Source organism: Etheostoma cragini, chromosome 15, assembly GCF_013103735.1.
Source record: "Etheostoma cragini isolate CJK2018 chromosome 15, CSU_Ecrag_1.0, whole genome shotgun sequence".
In the NCBI taxonomy this organism is placed as follows: domain Eukaryota; kingdom Metazoa; phylum Chordata; class Actinopteri; order Perciformes; family Percidae; genus Etheostoma; species Etheostoma cragini.
The window spans coordinates 3,448,850-3,465,607 of NC_048421.1; the positions used below are offsets into that span (position 1 = coordinate 3,448,850).

The window sequence follows — 16,758 nt, forward strand, 5'->3', positions numbered from 1 at the left end:
CATAATAAAGTCAATACCAAGTTTGAATGTCAATGCAACATAAAACATTGTTAAGAAATGTCTTAAACTACAGGAATCTGAAACACAGAATCACGAGAAAGAAAACACGAAATCTCCAACTGATCCAGTGTATCTAGATGTAGATCAATCTTTAGTTAATAGAAAACAATCCACACAGTGATCAAAAGATGCCGTTTTCAGCTGATGTTCGCCCCAAGATCAAGCACTGGCTTCACAAGGATAGGTGGAGCTATTATGCAAGTCATAAAGTCATAAACACAGGACATCAAGGCAAAGATGTCCTGAGACCATCAACCTACCCATCCAAAAACACATGTAGTTTTTAGTGATGGTTCACAGACATAAGTACACTTGGTGTAAAATAGTCAAGAAAAAGAAAAGACAAGTTTACTGGGTTTCATGCATTAGGATCCTAGACTACAGAGGATCTAAACTGGAAGCACAGATGACTTTGGGGCATTTCTATTTAGTACATCATTAACAATTTTACATACATCATCACTGAAAGAAAACGAGCATTACATAACACATTATTTATTGCCACATTTATTTTCTTTCCAAGAGTACGTTGATTATGAGAGCAAGTTGACCGATACATCAGTCAAAGCCACTTTAGATATAAAGTCCCATAACAGTCTGTAATGTATTTACTGATTTAGTCACAGATTTAGGCCAGTTTAGCAAAAAGAACTCAATTTATCAACTAGGGAGTCAAGGTTTTGCCAAATGGAACTAAGCTGCTTCCGTTGTGCTCTCTGCTTCAACCAACACCGCTTTGTTGCCCTACCAAACGTTTATATTATTCAAAACAGGAAGTGTTGGAAGAGGTATAGAAGAGTGTGCCCTGTCCTTTGAGTGTTCAGACACATGCTGTATGTCTATATTGAGAAATAAAATATATATAAATTTGTTTTTAAAACAAATATCCAAAAGCACAGTCTATCCATTTATTTTCCCTGCATTGGTTTCATAAGAAGTATTGTTCCTCAACGGAAATAGAATAATCTGACGTATTGTTGTACATCACAATCAACAGATGCGTTATTATCATCAGTTTAAGTACAGCACTCTATTGGCAAATAAAAGGAATAGTATTGGGTTAATAAAGACAGAGTCAGAACCCCTGTCTTAGGAAGTAAAGGAAGTTATTTACAAGGTTTAGAAGCAGTGAACTTTGGGCCTGGCTATATCTTTTTTTTTTTTCTCATTTTAAATCAATCCAGCCATCACTACACCATGACCAGACAGGCAGTGGCTCTAGCGCCCTCTACCTGCAGTGGGCAGTAAAATAAACATCCCTACGCATGAACATCCCCCTCCACCTGTGAGGGCCCTGGAGATCACCACACATATGCCTTCTTCAGACGTAACTTACAAAAAAAACTACAGCTCTCTCTTTGTTTATAAAATATCATTTTTTTAAGGAAACCCAAAGTCTGCCTTCTTTATCAACATCTTGTGTGAGACTCTGGAAGCTGGTTAGTAGAAAAGGTACCTAGATAACAGTAGCTTTTAATTGTAGGTCATGCATGTTATTTCCCCCCCCCATAATAAGCTACTGTGTGGTGGTGGTGGTGGTAAATAAGTTAGTTGAAGGATTTCAACTTTTTTTTAGATGAATTCCCTGCACTTTTCTTTGTTTAGTGTATTTTTTTTGTGTACAGCTCATGTGGCATGTGATTTTCCACCGGGGATCAAAAAAAGATTCTATGTAGGATCACCACTGTAATCTGTAATCTTTACTGTATTTTTGTGCGAAAGTGCAGATCTATGTGGTGCAGGGAGATGGCTATGTATACAGTTTTGCATGTGGGTTATTAGACATTTTGTAAATATTTTAAAAAGAGAAAAAATGTAACATACTATGGACCTTCCATTTGTGTCCTGAATAAAGTCAATAGTATAAGAAGGAAGAACTAACGGACTCTCGTCCTTTTCTCCTCTGCAGACCTGAGCTCTCTTCAGGCTGGAAGTGCGACTGCGAATCTGCTCTTTAATCCGTGTACTTATCGGTGCCTCTTCTATCCTCCTATTGTCTGAGACTCAGCCAGAGTATTTTGAAAGGAAGTACAGACGCAAAACAAAGGTGCAACACAAGGAAATGTGAGGGACGGACGACAAGTGTGCACCGTTCTAAATACGGGACTTCTAACGGACGTTGCTCATGCTTTGGTCCACTAAGAAGAAGTGCTGTGCAGTGATAAAAACTGATTAGTGTAGTATTTAAAGGTCTGGGATTCTTTTGTACCAGACTGCTCTTTTCATATTTCCTGACTTTCTTGAAAACTGTCTTGAGACAGACCAGATTTTCCATGTGTGTTTGACCATGGGAGTGTCCACAATCATCCCCTTCCTCTCGAGTGTAGGAGCCAGGCGCTCTCCACAGGACTTCCTGTGATCACCACTCCCATCATGCCTCACTGCCTGCCAGTGTGTATCCAGAACGCCAGCATACGTTTAAACAGCAGCTGGAGCTCGACACAGTGACTGGAGGTCAGCAAAGACAACAGCGCAAAATTTAGATTTTCTTGGTGGTTTGTGTCTATGTTGAATTCTGCGGGGAAGAGAGTTCTGCTTTTTGTCTCATTGATAATTCGTGGGTTTTATTCAGAGTGTTTGTTTTTCTTCTTCTTACAGCGGACCATACTTAGCCTCATATCGGGTCAGGATGTTTTTGCAGCGACCGCAGTCCTTCCGCAGCTCGGCCACTTGCAGCCGCAGCGCTGCGTTTTCCCGCTCCAGGAAGGAGGCGCGCACCGTGATCTGGTTCTCCTTCAGCCGCCGGGCGTCACGAGAACGCTTGGCTGCCACGTTGTTCTTCTTTCTCCTGGACCAGTATTTGTCATCCTGAGGGAATGACAGTGAATGAAAAAAAATAGAACGGGAGAAGTAGAGTTGACCATAATCAACATCAATGAGAGATTTAAGACAAACGAACATCTGTATAGTGAACACATCTTTGACCTTTAATCCACCACTGTGCTCAGGACAACGAGCCCAACTGCAATCACACTTAGTCATCCCTTTTTGTAGTAAATGTAATGTTTACTTATTTATTGTTAACAGTTTTTCCATTAATAAATCAGATCTATAAATTATAGATCTTTATGACCATGAGTCCTCAGTGACCTTGAATACAATAATTGTGAGTAATTATCCCAGTTGTCATTTGTTTGCAGTTTTGGAACAGACCAATTTGTTTGTACCATAGACTGTATATTAATGGACAAAGCACCCAGTTTGGCGAAGTGTTGCAAAACGCAGAATTCTGTCTGAATTCCAGCAGGGGGCAACACGCACGGTTGCAAAAGGAGGTCGGTTTCTCTAGAAGTCTGTGAGAAAGTGACCCACTTCTCACTTGATTGATTACCTCAGTGTAACGCAAACTCGACGATGGACAGCAGATCTCCACAAACCCAAGGGTGAAGTCCCACGTGCTCTGTCCACTAATTTTACAGTCAATGGTTTTTACCCAAAAGACCCCGCACGTATGTTTTGATTGGCCTACCTTCTGCTCATCAGGAACAAACACTTTCTTGGCCTTCTTGATCATAGGCTGCGGCTTCAGCTCCTCGTCAGAGAACTTGTGTTTGCGCGGGTTGAACAGCTCTCCCCCCGGCACGCTGGACAGGACCAGGTCTGTGGGGTCCGGCTGGAAGTTAACGTCCACCTCAATGGCTTCTGGGTCGATGGGGGAGGGAGTGCGACGTTCTACAGGGATACAATCTACGGGTGTGGAGAGACAAAGTAAGCTTGGTTACAAGAGTAAGTGACAGTAGGATGTAGGGCACACATGTTTAGACAAGCTTCTTTGTGATTACTTAATATAGTGTTCAACTGAGCACTAATATTGTTACTAATACAGTTTATGAGACCTGTTACGTTGCTGACTGTCTGGTTACTAAATGTCAAACAAAGTAAGCACCTTGAAAATATTACTTTGATAATGATGAAAGACGTGTTTCCTCATTTAACAAATAATCCAAACAATAGTACATATTGATTATGAAAGAAATCCTTATTTGCAGCCCTATATACAGTTACAGATATAACATTGTCAGGGACAGGAAGAGTTGATATTCTCCTCTGACACGTTACATTGTTTTTTTGGTTGTAGCTGAGCTTGTAGATGTTTGAATCAACAGGTAATATGATTTATTTTTCCTCAACAAAATGTTGCAGGTTTCTACAGATCACAGTGGTGTTTAGTGGGGATCGTCTTGCAGGCCATGTGCCAAACATGCAAACTATAGCGTGGGTGTAAAGGTCAGGATTTTGTCATTGTGTCTACACAAGCAATGTTAGTTAAAGTGCTCATATTATGCTCATTTTCAGGTTAATAATTGTATTTAGAGATTATATAAGAATAGGTTTACATGGTTTAATTTTTATAAAAACACCATATTTTTGTTGTATGGAACATTGTAGCGGCTCCTCTTTTCACCCTGTATGTTGAGCTCTCTGTTTTAGCTACAGAGTGAGACATCTCACTTCTGTTCCATCTTGGGAGTCGCACATGCGCAGTAGGTAAGGACTACTAGCCAGTCAGAAGCAGAGTATGAGGGTGTGCCATGCTAGCAGCTAGGCGAGCATTATAACGTGTATTACAAAGTGACGCATGTTCGTAAGTAACACTGACATTATAACGTGTATTACAAAGTGATGCATGTTCGTAAGTAACACTGACTTAGTTGGTCAGTGTTAACCAAACCAACTAAAAATACACACTACAGCTACCTGGACAAAGACACGTACAGACAGCTGAAACAAACGGCACACTTCAATGTCAAGTATTCAGCTTCTAGACAGCCTGCAGAATTAAAGACTCTCGGCCAGCAGGAATTGTTTTTCTAAAAACTATTGAGTCCAACAATAATGGGTGATTCAAAAAAAGTAGCATGAAAGAAGAATTTAAAAACTGTATCAGAAATATATAGCCAGGAACTGTAAATCTATAAATATTTTACTTACCCCTTTTCTCTTCTTTCACTTCCACTTCTGCTCTTGCCTCTTCAGAAAAAGATTCCTCTTCTTGTCCTTCCTCCTCCTCCTCCTCCTCCTCCTCCTCTTCTTCCAGCTTGGCTGTTTGTAACGTAGTGACTGTCAGCGCTTCCTCTGGATCTGAGGTGACTGTAGAGGCGGCGGGGACGGAGGGGGCTGATGCCGAGGTGGGAGCAGGGGCTGCAGCAGAAGTAGTAGTAGTAGTAGTAGCAGTAACCTTAGGCACGTATTTGCCTTTGAGTCCTACCGAGGCCAGAGTCTTCTGCAGCTCCTCCTCCTCTAGGCTCGCAGGGATCCCGTTCTCCAAGAGGAACTCATCCAGGTCCATGTACTCCAAGTGGAAGGTCTCCCCATCATAGGGAATGGTCTTTTCCCAAATGGCTGGGGTCAAGGAGGCTGACACCCCTCCACCACCACCACTGGCTACTCCAGCCCCGCCTCCCTCCACATCCTCAGATGAGCACAGCTTCTCCTTCTCTATTTCTGCATTAAAAAGGAAGAGGGAACAGTGGTTAAACAAATGGCTGCTTGCCGTTAGGCAAATGTTTGTGTACACATGACAACATGGGTCCTTCTGCAGAGAGTGACAGGTGTACACAAAAGAAAAGCTAATTATTATGGAAAGAGGGGGTGTGTGGTGGTGTTGTGACATCTGACATAAAAAAGAGGGTTAGATGCCCAGATGGAATAAGTAAGAAAGTAGATGCCTTGATGGAATAAAATGCAGAAGGAAACCAGAAAATAGAGGAGTAAAGGCAAAAAAAAAAGAAAAACAGGAAAGAGCCCCAGCTGCTTGTTCCACACATTCGACACCAAACATAAAACACTCCCACACAAACTAGGGACTAAATAACACTAAATCGATGTGTGTAATGAAAAGCCAAGTAGTGTCTTCGTCTTCAAGTGTCCTCCCAGTGCGCGTGCGGTGCTTTGAGAGCAGCAGAGAGCAGTTGGAACTTTTTGTTCTTTTCTTGCAGCCATGGATGAATCTGGCTCCGTGCACCATACAGCGTGTCCGTCCTAATTAACAGCCCTCATTTCCTCCAAATACAATCGACGCTTAGCACATATGTGAGGATTGTGCACATGTAATCGAGTATAAAGCTTGAGCGTCAAAACAGTCAACAAACTGGCAGTTAATTAAGGCAGAAACCAAAAGTAGCGCTCGTGTTTCTTGCATTTTGATCTTACCGTCGTCGCCTTCCTCCAGGATGATGGGAGGAGGGATGTCCATGATCTTCTTCAACACATAAGGGTATGACTTCTGCGGAGCCGCTTTAACGACGTCGCCGCTTGGCTTAAGCGCCACTGTCACCGCAGCTTGGCCAGACATTGTTCGCTACTAAGCTTCGAACAAACAGGGGAGATGTTCCTAACGTTACCGAGAGCGTCCTCCACCGGGAATGAATGAAAGCTTCAGCCACAGACGCGAATGGTCGTGTGTTTCACCACTAGTGCTGCCTTCAGGCCTGTTTGTCAATACCAACGCTTTGGGATGCAAAAACAACACTACACGAACCCCTTGTTCTCTGTGCCACTGCCGACTGAGTGCGCTTGTTGGATATTCATGAGGAAGTGCCACGCCCACTCGTGGAACACTATAATCTGATTGGTCGACAGTGCTGTCCTTGTTGATGTGACTGCACGGAGTACATGAGCGCTTTTCTTTGTCCGTGTGGTGGTTCTAGGACTGCACTGGCAGAAAATACTCCAAATAGAGATTACATTCTTTATTTAGAAAAGGATGTACCGTAAACTGCAACCAGCATATACATATCGTTTAATGGGGAAGTGTTACTGCTGTAGCCTATACTCCTTGCACACACAACAACCAAGGAAGGATGTGAGGAGTCCCAGCTGAGGCATTGCACACACACACACACACACGCGCACACACGCACACACAATCTAGGGTGTACTGTGCTCGTGCAAAGCTTTTTTGTCGCTTGCATCCTCCACAAGAAAACATTCGTGGCAAAACACGTGCCCCCTCCCTCGCCCTACTCACGTGAAAGTACAATCTGTCAAAGGGCGTAGCTTGAGATAAAGCACGTGCGGGCTGTTCGAAAGACGTATGCCCGCCGTTTAAACAGCTGCACGCGGACACAAAGACAACAGAGTTCACCAGACAACTCCGAATACCAACGTTACGACGTGTCTTCCTAATAATATAATGCTATTTTTTTGCTATAGTGATTTACCATTTTTTCGTTTCTATGTCTTGGCAAAACGATAATTTCGACCACATATAGAGCCACATAAAGAGTTTAGCCCCCAAATGCGTTATCAGCAGGCTACGTCGTCACGTTTCAACCGGTTTTAACTCCTTGCCATCCATTATTTCGCTGGACAGTAGCCTTTTTATGTTGATGAAATCTTTCACGTCATAATCTCACGTTTCCGGGCATGCGCTGCTATAGGCTAGTGCGCGCGATGCTCTCTCGTTCTCTTCAGCAGGAGGTGCAATTTCAGGAACACGATGTTCAAACCGCACAGCCCCCTAATGGGAACACACCATGTGTCTGTGTTTTTGACGAATTCACCATAACCACACTGTCAACAAAGGCCGAGTGTGTGTGTACTGTCCCAGCGGGGAGGAAACCAAATCCTTGGGATTGAATACAGAGGATGGAAGACAAGACTGCTGGACTGTTTACATTCCCTTATTATCTATTAATAATGGTGCACTAGGCAGATGCCTCAGCAACCCTTTGAAAAAATAAAGCAATTTGATTTGATAACTGAAAGTGTCGAGGAATGGGGAATATACCTGAAACCGTGTCTAGATCCCAGCCAGTTACACATGTACAGCCTGACACCTGATAAAACTGGGATGCCTGTCAGGATTTTTGAAATCTTGTCTAAATCTGTAAGTACCAAACATGAGAACATTTTTGATTTGCCACAAACTAAACTAAAGCAGCAAAGATGAGTCAATTAATTGGCAACTATTTCAATAAATTGATAAGCCAGTTATTTATGGAGAAAAAAAAGTAAAGAATTCTCTTGATTGTCTTCTAGTGTCTTCACTCCTTTATGACAGTAAACTGAAATGCTTTGAGTTTTTGACAAAACAAGACATTTGAAGATGTCATCTTGGGCTTTGGCAAACACTGATCAACATTCCCCCCCACACACACACACACACACACACACTTTCTGCCTTATACAGAGCAAACGACTAATCGATTAATTGAGAAAATAATCAACCAATGAATTCACTTTGATAATGAGCTGCAGCCCCAAACCCAACTCAATAACATTTTCAAAGTCCATTTAACATGTAATAGTATTTTTTGGCAACTTGTATCTCCCTAACTCATGGTTTAAAAGATTGAAAACGCCACTGACAAGGTCAAAAAGCAGCTTTGGGTTGGTCGGCTGAGAGGTTGCTGCTGATTCATCCATGGTGCCTATCAACAGTTAAACATGGTAGCAAATAGCTTTGGGAGTGCTGCACCGCAGGAAACCACATTCTCTGAAACATTTCAAATCTATTTTAAACCATAGGGTGTGAACTGCAATCCAGTCAAAATGTCACTTTGTTTGCATACAAACTGTTTTGATGTTATTTTGTCAATGTTCAAGCATACACACAATAGAAAACACCTAACTTGCTTGGAAATATAGAATAGAATAGTATACACATAGTGTATAGATACATGTGCACAGCTTGAGACTCCCTGTTTGTGAAGATGATGAATATCAAAGTCAGTCAATAACCTACAAACATTAATTTAATTATGTGGTAGCCTACGTCACCTGTACTTGTGCAGAAGATTACATTACATGTCATTTGGCTGGAGCTTTTATCCAAAGCGATTTACAATTGCTATATCAGAAGTCGCACGCCTCTGGAGCAACTAGGGGTTAAGTGTCTTGCTCAGGGACACATTGGTTGATGTATCGCAGTGGGAATTAAACCTGGATCTCCCACACCAAAAGGTATGCGTCATATCCACTGCGCCGTCACCACCCGTTTACAGTATACAGTCCTGTTACTTGCTAAATATCCTGCAGAGCTTGTTGGAAAAAAACAACAACAAGAAAAGCTTTGGGCTCAAGTGTGCTGTGTGCAAAACATGCAATCATCCGCTGGTCTAGAATAACACTGTAATTCTTAGAATAAACACTTCTCAGTGCCCTTTACGGTCCGTTTACATTAATGGAAACATTATATCTACTCTCAAAGTAGCTCAGAGATGTGGGGTGGCCTTGTGGTCCACCTTTTGTTTAAGGACAAATATGTAAAAAGTTTTCTTTGCTTACTGCAGATCAAATCAATCTATGAAGACAAACAAATTGTAACAGAACGTTAATTTGTATTGTTAAGAACGTATTATTTCAGTGTCCTCACCAAAGGAGGAGGTAATTCCCATTTTACAATTTTCACAAACTAACACCAAAGCACACACCTTGTTAAGGCGTTTTAAGACATATCACAGAAAGAAAAATAATCTGCAATGACCGTGAAGAGCTGACAGCGAGGTGTTGTGTCATATTATTACCAGGCACAATAAACAAGACTTCAATACAAATCCAATTTGTCATGCTCAAAACATGCAGGTTAATGGTATTCTGCTCTATGTTAATATTGTGCAATTTACTGCAAAAACTCTGCACATCTTGTTTTTGACTTATTATGTCAGCACAAGCAGCAAATATGGCAGAAAATGGATCAATGTTGGCAGCGCAATGTCATTTTATGAATAATGCTATTTGTTTACATTTGATATGTTTTCCAACGACACACGTGCACATTTTATACATGTGCCAAAAACAAGAGGTCAGTTTTCTTCTTCTGTCTTCTACAAGCTCAGTCTCAATCCCAACATGGTCTAGAGGGGTCAGGGCCCCACTGACTCATCCGCCTAATCCCCTCAACCCTGAACAAGCATCAACCCTGTAGATTAAATGCAAATCAAGTCAGCGATTGCAACAATATTTTTTTATAATTTTAAGAATTAAATATGTTGAAGAAAAGTTATTTAAGGGTCAATTTTACTTGGATGTGAATCATTTACAGTATACTGACATTTTGACACTTGCAGTAGGGAAAAAAAAAAAAAATAAACACTCAAAGAAAGAAAGGGCCTTTCCTGTGGCCCACTGGTCTGTAACATGTAATCTGATTTAATCACAGCTAGGGGCCTTTGTTGCATATGAATACCGTCAGTCTCACCTTATGATTTCTTTCCATCTCTACTTTCAACTATTGCATCAGAATGCCAAAAAAACAAACCTAACAAAAGAAGCAAGTAAGCAAAAATGATAATAGAAGAACCAAGTGCACACAGAAAGTAATGATGTGATGAAACCGTGAATCAGGACTGTTTCAGTGTTGTTGCATCAGTTGCAGGTTGCTGTGTTGTTACTGCATAGAGAGGCAGCACACAGTGTGCTGACTTACAGCAGCTTATACCTTTGATCACTCGTTCCACTGTTTTGAGTGCAGCTGGCCACATTTCCATAAAGGCCTAAACCTGCAACAGGGTGAGGACGATCGCCATCCTGTACTACAGTAATCAATGCAACAAGGAGTTCCTGATCGCAGCAGGAGTGAGGGAAACCATACGTTCCCTGATTTCCCATTGGACAGAGGGCTGTGAGGTGTTTTACAGTCGCTTATACATCTGGACTTATTATCTGCAGTTGGAGGAAGAAGCACTGGGATCTTTTGTGTGTTGTAATATTATACAAACTGGGTGTCTGTGGTGAGCATGAAATACAAAATGTTGCATTACGGTTTTTTGTTTTATTTCACAACTGAAACTATGCACTCAGTTCTGAAAAACTGAAGCTCGTGTACCAACAAGACTCCAAACTATAAATGTAGAATGAGATTGAAGTCTGGACAGTAGCAGAAACTCAATGTAAAAATATTAACTCTGCATATTTAATTTCTCTTAAGAACTTTAGACAAAACTACTTTGAGCCTCAAAAAGGTAAAAGTTCTCATTAGTCAGCAGAATGGTCACTGATTACCAGATTACTGGTTATGTAGTGAGTGGTTGAGCGAAAGCTAATTTTAGTTACTTAGACTAGAGTAAACGGTACATTTCACTCCAAAATGGGGTGGCATAGAAGTAAAGTAGCATAAAATGACTCTATTGAGTCATTTAATGCTACTTTTTGGAGAGAAATGTACCGTCCCTTCAAATTACACCTATAATTCTTAAGGGCAGTGTTTCCCAACGTGGGGTCCAGGAACCCCCTGTGGTCCTTAAGGGTGTCCAAAGAGGTCCCCAGCAAAAAAACATGTTTTCACTCAAATTTTCACTGTAATTCCATCCTTTAGGAACACAATTACAAAAAAGGTATGTCTATTTTCTTCTTCAAAGGTTTCATGCACCTAATGTAATGTTATAAAAAATCTATAGGTAAATATTCTATGGACCCTGGGGTCCGTTCTTACCAGGGTCATCAAAGAGAGGGAAGGAGAAGGGATAGTCAACCAACGACTTGAGGAGATCAGGGACGTCGCTCCTATCTCCAAAGACGAGTTGGTTACCAGTTGACATGATGACCAACCTGTGAAAGTATCTGATGTCTTGAAGAGAGTCCAACTGAGTGAGAAGCGCTCAGAATGGGAATCAGCAGCTGATTCAGTCACTTTCAACCAACTTTGCAGCAAGTCACATGAGGGCTGGCTGCATGTGTTCAAACCCAACTTGTGTGAAGCCACGCCCCCTGCAACATGTTCATTTGATGACAGCTGAGCATGCGCCTGTCAGTCACCTCGCAGAGCCTATGAGAAAGCAGGGGCGCGCTCTGACAGCAGGACAACAACAACCCTGTTCAGCAGAGCACATTTCTGCACGTGTAAGCAGGAGGAGGCTCCCGGCCAGGTCCACGCGACCGCCCCACGCCATCTAGTGATCTATTTGAGTATGGCAACAATAAACATTGTATTTACTTGAAGCGTTTGAAGAAGTATTAGCAGCAATACCACATTGTGAAGACACTCCATACATTACAAGTAAATCACATATTTAACTGGACAAACAGTGCTTCACTGTGTTGAGCAACACTATTAGGGTGACAATGATTTGAACCATAATAACATGCATATGCTCTACGTAAACACACACAGAGTCGAATAATACCATCAAAAACACATGTCTTTGCTTGATTACGGTACTGAACTTATCAATGTTTATTGAGACTTTGAGCAATCATTTGTTGGGAGTATTTTAATGAGAAGTTGAGGCCTTGAACATCCTCTATTAGTGAACTGTGGCATGGCAGTGCTGTTATTAATACTCCCTGCTAAAACAGAAGGGAAAAAACAAAACAATTTACCTAAATTGTGTGTATATGTCACATGGGTCATATTACACAAACATGTTTGATTAAACATGAACCTTTTATGGTTTTTCTGTGATGAACGATGTGTCGGTATCTGCTGTGTTTTTTCTAGAGTGGAACCAACACGAGCCTTACTTTCACAGCACTGGGTACAGTTTTGTACTGATGTTTTTGCTGAATAGATGTGCAAAAGTAGCTCTAAAAATGTTCCATACAGTCAGAAGAAATTCAAATACTTATCAACTTAAAGTAAAGAGTGTATACCACATGTTTGGAAATGCAAATGCATGTTCTTTATGTATTACTTCAAGTCATCTTTTGGCAGGACAATTGTAAATACAGCTATTTTGATCATGTCACCTGCGGATTTGGGTCATGATTTAAAGAAACTTGAATGCTAGTTTGGCAGTTGTGGCTGGCAAAGTAAAAAAAAATTATAATAGTCTTTTCAGTCCTGAAGTAGATAATTGTACTTCCCAAAGTCACACTCATCGGGCATGATGAGCATGTCTTCCCTGGCTTTGGCCAACTTCCGTCTAAGCAAATCCCGTCTCTCAGTCCACTCCTGCAGCTCCTCCAAGCTGTGGGCATAGTCGCAGCTCACACCGTCGGGACAGCCGCCATTCAACCTGTCAAACATTAACATCATGCAATACGAGCCGTTAACACAACATTGACATATCTTACCCTTCTTAAGTTCTAAATAGTTTTTTATTTACACATTCAGCAGACATAGCAAAATTAGCATGAATTTTGCAACAAATGTAAATTCATTATTCCCTCTTCTAGCTCCGTTTTGATCTCCACCAACTCTTGAGAAAAATGTACGATTCTCTAGCCGCCTAATGCTGCACTAGACAATAACTTTGTCTGTCTTCCGTTGTGTGCAGAGCAGTTGCTATATGGTGGGTTTATCGAAGTGTGTTCATTAAAAAAACAAAAAAACAGTTGGGGCACGTTTACCCAACTCGTCCTGTGATTCAAACCAACAACCCTCAATACTTCGGAAACTGATCCAGGATAAAGTCTTACTTGGGGCAGAGTTTAAAGCATGTGCCAGGGAAACGGTAGCTCCACGTCAGAGCTTCGTCTTCTCCTTCACAGCTGAACACTCGGTCCTTGTGCTTCTCAGAGGAGATGTGCTGCTGCCACTGTCGCTCACCGTTACTGTGCTTCCCACACAGATGGCAGTAGAAGCCACTCTAAATTACAAAAAAAAAGAATCATCATCTTCTTACAGATGCATAGTCCGGAAAACACAAGATGTGTAAGCTTGATGTAGCTGTTTTTAGAAGTTGACTTTATTGAAGTGAAAAACAAATTTGTACCCACCATGAGATCAGCATAGTCAGTTGGCATGACAATGTTTTTCTCTTCTGGGACGGGCTGGGTGAGCATGGCTCCATCTGCTTGCCGGTTTTGGCCAGTTAAATTCAGCCACATGTCATATATCTGCTGCATGTCCCGCACTACAGGCACAAATACAAATCTGTTATTATCACTTTGAGGATGTTCATTGAGAGACAGAATTGAAGTCAGACAACAAATCAAGGCCCAAACAATTGGGTGCATTGTTCTTCAAGTGAGATTTGAGACATTTACAGATTTCCATCCAGATTTCTGGATATGTCAAAGCTGTATCTATTGCCCTCAGCTTGCACTTAGCTGCTCCAGGCTACCATCATAACACTGCTGAATCTTCAAATGAGCTCTTAGTGGTTGAGTTGTATTGTGGGTAAGGTAAGCCCCATGTTTGAAAAGGTATCTCCATGGTCAACCCGACAACGTAATAGTAATACAAACCTAAATGTGTTTTTTTACCATTGTCATTGTTCTTCATATACATCCACATGTCCTTCTCCTCTTGGCTGTGAGCAAACGTGCAGTTCCCAGAGTAGTTACATTTCTTTTTCCCCAAAATCTGATTACATATCTGCCAAGAGAAAACGTGATGCTGGTGAACACAGATCATTATGTGCAATACAAACTTTCAATCAGACAACAACAGGCAACTTTTACAAGCATCAGATATACAAAATATAGTAAACATAAAAGACAAGAAATGCAAGAAAGATTGGGGAAGACCTTTGTTCATCAATGTGGAAATGTCTGTGATAATTAGAGCGCTTGGTTGAAACTTCTTGTCGTATTAAATATGCATGAGAGCAGAGGAAGCCCACCTACATCATAGTGCATAGGGAAGTTCTTGGTATGTGGCAGCGGTCGGACCTGAACCCATTTACTTCTCTCCAAGGACTTGACCAGCAGTAACCATCTCTCTTTGGTCCACCTGTAGATGACGACACAAGAAGAGGACAGGGGCTGAAACTGACCCAGTTGTGAGGTGGATCCCTAGTTTATACAGTAACTATTCTAATAAATGCATTTTCCCAACCTGAATCATGCAAATGTATTATTTTCACTCACGTGTGCTTGGCCTTTGCAGTGCAGTACTTGAGGGCTTTGTCTGGTTCACGGATGTGGCCGTCCCGCCAGCACTGAGCGCAGGCAAACTTCATGTTCATGTTCAGACTCTTCCCAACTCCCCCTCTTGGTTTGCTCCCAGCACCTCCAGAAAACAACTGATGCAAATGAAATAAAAACTACTAAGTGATCATTTAACAACATTTATTTTTCCATCTTTCACTCTTAATACGCCAGAATCAACTACAAAATCATCTTTAAAAAGATACCAATTCCAAACAAGGGGTTCATGTTGCTTTAAGTTACGCAGTCATTACAGATTTCTTTTTATTATTAATATTTATAATAAGTGTGACAGCTCTTCCATAAACAGCTCTATAAATTAGAAAAAAGAAGAAAAGTTAGGTGGTGTCGCTGATGTAACATTTACAAAAATAACAAACAGGCGGGACACTGGACAAGCTGACCAACAGCAAACAGGTCGGTCTAAATGCCTGAGAAACGTGTTGTTTCAATAAAACTATAACAATGATAAAAAACGGTTTCTTACTTTATTTCCTTTCAGTTTGCTTGCGTTTTGCTCCTGCTTGTCATTATACTGTGTAGATACTTTCAAAATCTCATCAGGGCTGATACCTGTAAACAACACGAGCACACACACACAAACAAAGCCGGCGCTCATTATAAGAGAAACAGCACGGGCTATTGTTTCATTTCTTCAGGGTTTTAATTTTTGTATTCAGGTACAACAAGTACAATTCAAAATGCTCTTGATTGTATTATTTCCACTGGATGTGTCTGATAGGCTGCACCTGTGTCTCGCTGCACCCTCCAGGTTTGGAGCTCTATAACGGAGTGGGCATAGTTGCAGCTGTCCTCTCTCTGGCAGCCGTAACGGATGGCTGGCCGGCACAAATCCAAGTGGCACAGGACGCCCAGCGGCCGGACCTTTCTGTAGTTCACACTGTGGGTCCTCACCACAAACGCCAAGCACCTGAAGGACACAGAGGGAGAGTGTTTAAGATACAAATACAGGAGAAGTAAACAGTTAGCATATGAGTGAGATGAGTGAGGGTAAGAGGATGAGTACTCTCATCACATATGCTGTAAACACGCTCACTTATTGGCATCGAAGGAGTGGCGAGCATCCGAGTTAGAGCAGACGGTGTGATTGTCTCTACAACGCTTACTGATGAGTCTAGGTTTACTGTCATAGCATTCCTAGAGAGACAGACACAAATAAAGGAGGAAAAAAGAGACCAACAGCAGGAATATAAAGGAACAAAGAAAAACAGACACATGTAGAAATTAAGAGAAGACTATTTTATTATTATTATTATTATTAATGATTATTAATCTGTTATGAAGCAACAAAATGCTACGTAAATGTTCAAGATACAGACCGTCAAATGAATTAATGTATTACACAATACAACTTGGACGGGAGCTTGTGCTTAGTAACAGAGTTAAATACAAAAATGCAATTAGTTTTTTAATAAGTACATGGTATCATATTATACACACACCCACACACACACACACACACACACACTTATATATATGGTAGACATTTACAATACAGAAACAAGCCTAATAAATGTAGTTAAAATTCATACATAAATGTGTCATTTGCAGAAATTTAAATGACTGTCAATTGAAAATCACTAACCTGACAGAGGGAAATGAACATGCCCTTGTGTTCCTGCATGAGGCGGATGATGCTGTTTACAGGGTCCAGTTGGAAAACTGAGGTTTCAAACAGCAGGTTTCTGTCCAGCTTCCCCTTCCTCTCTTCTGTCCAAACGTCGATCTCCAGCTGGTTGTAGGCAAACGTGCATTGCTCTCCGTATTTACACAGGCCCAAATCCCCGGACTTCAGCAGCTCTGAGACGTAAGACAAGACAGAGCTCGTTCTGTCGCACATTCACGGGTATGTATGTAAAAACACAGTCCCGTTGATTGTCCCGTCACACACACACACACACACACACACACACACACACA

At 41.4% G+C, this 16,758-nt stretch overlaps 2 protein-coding genes across 5 annotated transcripts in view; both read right to left on the minus strand.

Annotated features, from left to right (window-relative positions):
- Positions 1–1,881: 1,881 nt before the first annotated feature.
- On the minus strand, positions 1,882–11,707 carry tefb (TEF transcription factor, PAR bZIP family member b). 2 transcript variants are annotated; one of them, XM_034893991.1, is made up of 4 exons: positions 11,438–11,707; positions 4,993–5,505; positions 3,530–3,747; positions 1,882–2,868 (listed from the first exon to the last, which is right to left on the minus strand). In XM_034893991.1, the coding sequence occupies exons 1-4, from the start codon at positions 11,541–11,543 to the stop codon at positions 2,653–2,655; spliced, it is 1,053 nt and encodes a 350-aa protein (XP_034749882.1). In that variant the 5' UTR covers positions 11,544–11,707; the 3' UTR covers positions 1,882–2,652. The 2 variants fall into 2 exon arrangements, with proteins under 2 accessions (XP_034749882.1, XP_034749881.1); XM_034893990.1 differs by lacking the exon at positions 11,438–11,707 and adding an exon at positions 6,214–6,681.
- Positions 11,708–12,150: 443 nt separating this feature from the next.
- LOC117957913 (zinc finger CCCH domain-containing protein 7B-like) overlaps positions 12,151–16,758 on the minus strand; it is a 15,860-nt gene continuing 11,252 nt past the window's right edge. For 2 of the 3 annotated variants that reach the window (XM_034893987.1, XM_034893989.1), the window contains exons 14-23: positions 16,424–16,638; positions 15,875–15,975; positions 15,567–15,748; positions 15,305–15,390; positions 14,758–14,912; positions 14,515–14,620; positions 14,152–14,263; positions 13,663–13,799; positions 13,363–13,532; positions 12,151–12,959 (exon numbers count right to left, since the gene is read on the minus strand). In XM_034893987.1, coding sequence (XP_034749878.1) covers positions 12,779–12,959; positions 13,363–13,532; positions 13,663–13,799; positions 14,152–14,263; positions 14,515–14,620; positions 14,758–14,912; positions 15,305–15,390; positions 15,567–15,748; positions 15,875–15,975; positions 16,424–16,638 — 1,445 coding nt within the window. In that variant the 3' untranslated portion in view covers positions 12,151–12,778. Of the gene's footprint in view, positions 12,960–13,362; positions 13,533–13,662; positions 13,801–14,151; positions 14,264–14,514; positions 14,621–14,757; positions 14,913–15,304; positions 15,391–15,566; positions 15,749–15,874; positions 15,976–16,423; positions 16,639–16,758 lie in introns of all 3 variants that reach the window. The other variant, XM_034893988.1, reaches the window with a different exon arrangement.